The sequence below is a fragment of the Neomonachus schauinslandi genome, chromosome 15 (genome assembly GCF_002201575.2).
Source record: "Neomonachus schauinslandi chromosome 15, ASM220157v2, whole genome shotgun sequence".
NCBI lineage: Eukaryota > Metazoa > Chordata > Mammalia > Carnivora > Phocidae > Neomonachus > Neomonachus schauinslandi.
In genome coordinates, this window is record NC_058417.1 from 58,833,035 (window position 1) to 58,837,071 (window position 4,037).

Sequence of the window (4,037 nt, forward strand, 5' to 3'; positions counted from 1 at the left end):
TGAAAGCAGGAGGGTGGCTGGCCCCCAAGAGGCCTCGAATCATGCACCCCACCCCACCCCCACCCCGGAAGAAGAGAAAGAACAGGATTCAGGGCAACTGCAAAGGCCCACAGGGACCTGAGCACCCCATGAGATTCCCTTGGAAAAGCCCGGGCCTCAGGTCGGGTTAGGACAGGTGGGGGAACCCGAAGGGGTACAGAAGGGGAGGTGGAGGCCTGGCCTGGAGGCTCCCTTCCCCCTCTACCCCCCCAGCACAGGCAGAAGCAGCAAGGCGAAGACCACCGAGGAGGCTGGGGCCTGCAGGGCAGGGCCAGGAGGGATGGGTAGGGTCGGCCAGGGGGGCAGACCCGTCAGCACTTTGGTAAGGGGTTGGGATGGGGTGGGGGTGGTAGGGGTGGGGCACGTCAGACAGGTCCGTCTGTCTGTCCGAAGGCCTGCCCGCCTCCCGGGCCAGGGCTCAGTCCTTCCATTCCTTTTTGATGGTAAGGTTCCACTCCCAGGACAGGTGGTCAGTCTTGTCGTCGTCTGTGAACCGGGACTTGATGTTGTAGCTGCCTCGAGCCAACATACCCTTGGGCGCCTCCTCTGTGGGGGTCAGAAACTCATACTCCTCTGCCCGGGGCCCGTAGCTCCCCACCATGTAGTCGGTCTTGTCAACTGTGTGCAGGAGATGAGCCGGTCACCAGAGCTGCCTGACCCCACCCAGGGCCGAGGGCACACACCGCCTTCTTCCTCTCCCTCCTGATCCCAGAGCCCTTGGGCCACCTCCACCTTGCCCCTTCCCACAGGCCAGCCACCCCATCTTGGAGGCAGGGGTCAAGCACCGCCGCCCCCTGCCCCCCCACTCACTCTTGACGCCTTTCCTGTACGTGTGCTGGATGTACTTCATGCCAGACACGATTTCCCGGTTCACCTGCAGGGAGAGAACCCAGGCAGAGCTCGGTGGGGGCCCTCCAGGCCCAAGGCCTCCCAGCACCTCCCACAGCGTCTGCCTTACTCGGAAAGAGATTTTTATCCGGTACTCCACGCCCTCCTTCAGTACAAAGGACTGCTTCTTGAAGCTTTCCAGGTCGCCTGCGCCCAAGAAAAAAATCGCGCTAAAAGGCTCAGCTACAGGAAGCTGCTCACCCCAGCGTCTTCCATCTGCAGCCGCTTGACACTCCTTCCGTTCCCGCCAGGACCCACAAGGCCCCACCCAGGACTCAAGCCACTCCAAAGCCAGAGCCTGCAAACTTCCTGGTTGCACTTCTTCCGCGCCCCACAAGAGGGCACCCGCATTCTGAGAAACAGCAGGGAGCCAGCAGCCAAGGACCTCAGTGATGCCACTCACCTGTCAGGTCCAGCTCCAGGGGGCCGGGGGCCGTGCTACACACCAGGGTCAGGCGGGTCACAACAACATTGGGGACGCTGGGGTCTGCGGATAAGAGCAGGTTAGAGCTCCATCCCACCCGACTTGCCGTTGGGGGGGAGGGGGACTGGCAGCAGAAACCCAGAAGTGACAGGTGTCCCTCTTGGTGCTGCCTCAGCCCACTTACCAGCAGACACAGTTACACGGCCCAAGAGGGCCTCCTTGTATTTGCGCAGACTCTCATCATCCTTGTCCAGCTCCTGAATCTCCTGGATGCTCTTCTGGGCGGGGGGCTTATAGTTGACTGAGTGCTCATCCTCCTCGTTCTCAGCTGCAATCTGTGCTAGCTGCTCAGGGGTAGGCTCCTGCTCAGCCATGCTCACCTCTAGCTGGTCTGAGACACCTGTGGGCAAGGACAGGGCTGTGGCAGCCTGAAAGGACGCAGCGTCTCCATCTCCGGCCCCTCAGCAAGCCCCACCGCCAGCACACGTACAGTGTATTGACAGACCCTCTGCGGGTAATTGGACCCCATATTTGGGCCCAAGGGGATGTATGCCTTTTGGAGAAAAGCAGCTGCAGACAGAACTTTGCAAAAGTCCCAAACACAGACTCCTGAAGCCCAGAAAGTGCCCACCTTGGGGACCCGCTGGAAGTCTCAGTAGAGCATCCAGAAGTAAGTAGAACCTGCTTAGTCCTGCTCCCCAAGAAGACCAAACATACATCTCCCACACCTGGGGGAGGAGACAGCACCCCCAGCCCCTACTGACAGGGTGGGGTCACCTCCAAAATCCTGCGATTCTTTCGAAGCTGCCTAGACCCTCTGCCAAGGAACACCTCCTCCTGGGTCTCCCTGACCACACACACTCACTGGGTTCTGTCCTAACAGTGAAGCAAGGCCCCATCCTGCAAACGCAGGGTTCTCCTGGAGCTCAGATGACCGGGCCAGCCTGAGTCCCACAGGTGGGTCCCAGACGGGCATGAGGAACCCTAACCATCTGCCAACCTTCTTTCCAATTTGTGAGAGTATGTGACCTAGAATGTGGGAAGTGCTGCAATGCCTACCTGGTCTCAGGACCCTCTCTTCCTGGATCCTGGCCCAAAAGAGCTTGGGACAGCGCTGGGGGAGCAAGGAGCAGTGCAGGGAGCAGCCCACTGGGCTCCCTAAGGTTAAGGATCCCATCGCACCCCGCTAGCGTCGCCGAGGAATAGCTGAAGCCCACTCAGATCCTCTGGCCGGCATAGATAGTCCACGCTAGACCTCAGCTTGCCCCGGCAAGATAACCAACGCCTCTCCCCACGGGACCGGGCTGGCTGCCTGGAGCTGCCCGAGCACCAGACCTCACAAAGGGCCGCCGGGAACCCCGAGCCGGCCGGCCGGCCGGCCGCCACAGGTGGGGTGGGGCCCGCCCGCTTTTCCAGGCCTCCCGGCCGCTTCCTCTGGAATTCCTCTAGAAGGCTCACGCCCTGACGCCACCCAAGTGTGGCCGCAGGCGCCAGGCTCCTCCGAGTGCGATGGCCGTGGCCCACACTTCCTTCCGCAGGGCTCCGCAATCTGGGCGGGCGGGCGCACCGCGCGGGGTGGGGTGCTCGGGGACCACGCCGCTCGGGCCGGGCGCCGCGCCCGCATCTCCGGGGAGGGGGCGCCAGGCCTGGGTCTGGCCGACGCGCATCTGCGCGGGCGGGGGCGCCGCGGGACACGGGCGGCGGCCCCTAAGGAGGCCCGCGCCCACCCCCGGCGAGCGGCGCGAACAAAGGCGCGGCGCCCCCAGCCCCAAGGCGCCCCCCTCCCCGGTCCCGCCCCGCCCCACCCCACTCCACCCCACGCTGCCCACCGCCGCCACCGCCGCCGCTCACCGGAGGGTCGACCGCGCCGCTCTCGCGCTCCCTCCCGCACGGAATGACGAACGTCGCCGCCCCGCCCGCGCGCGCCCGGCCTGCCACTTCCGGGGTCACGCGACTTCCGCTCGCGCCGGGCGGGCGGCGGAGGGCGCATGCGCGCGCGCGGGCTGCCGGGAGCGCGCCGCCACCATCTTGTGGAGGCGGCCTCGTGGGCGCGTCCCGCGAGGTCGGGCCGGGTTGGGGTTTTGCGCGCTCTGCTGCCCTTGTTTTCTGGTCGTGGGCGTCCTCGGGGCACGGCCGCCAGCCGAGGGCAGGAGGCAGTTTCACGGCCTCGCGTGCGTCCCCCGTACGTCGTGACCTGTCCCCGAAGTGCCCTAACGCGCGTCTGTGAAGCGCGGGACTAGCGGTCTTTGTCGCCCGACTGCCCACCGGCCGCCCTGGGGTCCCAGCGCGGCGAGAGGGGAGCCTGTGCCCGAGGCGGTCCTCGCCCCGTGCCTTCGGGGGCTCCCCGGCGCAGGGGGCCCGGTCGCTTCCGTCGCTGTTCCCCGTGCACGATAGAAGCCCCCGGCTGTCGGCCGGTGCCCGACGTGGGCCGCGCGCAGACCGGGGGACACTGTGTAGCCCCCAGCAGGTCCTCGCAGGTCCCCAGCAGACCCCCAGCAGGTGCCTGGCCACCTGCGCCGCTGCCCTCGGCCTCCGCCCGAGCTGCGGGGCCTGGCGGGGATCGCGGCCGGCACAGGCGGCGCACAGCCCGTTGTGTGCAGGGGGGCCTTTTCGGTCACGAACTGAATGCAAAATAGGAACCTGGCCATCTTTGGGAGATTTTTTAATATCTGAGGAATATTGCGGA

At 65.5% G+C, this 4,037-nt stretch overlaps 1 protein-coding gene across 1 annotated transcript; it reads right to left on the reverse strand.

Annotated features, from left to right (window-relative positions):
- Positions 1–358: 358 nt before the first annotated feature.
- On the reverse strand, positions 359–3,288 carry ARHGDIA (Rho GDP dissociation inhibitor alpha). The gene is made up of 6 exons (XM_021680768.2): positions 3,203–3,288; positions 1,536–1,751; positions 1,331–1,414; positions 998–1,074; positions 850–913; positions 359–657 (listed from the first exon to the last, which is right to left on the reverse strand). Exons 2-6 carry the CDS (start codon positions 1,723–1,725, stop codon positions 458–460), a joined length of 615 nt encoding a protein of 204 aa, XP_021536443.1. The 5' UTR covers positions 1,726–1,751; positions 3,203–3,288; the 3' UTR covers positions 359–457.
- Between the last annotated feature and the right edge of the window lie 749 nt (positions 3,289–4,037).

Excerpts from the sequence above, each read along its gene's own strand:
- ARHGDIA (XM_021680768.2), bottom strand. The coding sequence starts at position 1,725 with ATGGCTGAGCAGGAGCCTACCCCTGAGCAGCTAGCACAGATTGCAGCT. Across the intron at positions 914-997 it reads GGATAAAAATCTCTTTCCGA|GTGAACCGGGAAATCGTGTC; the intron begins GTAAGGCAGACG and ends CTCTCCCTGCAG. Across the intron at positions 658-849 it reads GTACAGGAAAGGCGTCAAGA|TTGACAAGACCGACTACATG; the intron begins GTGAGTGGGGGG and ends TCCTGCACACAG.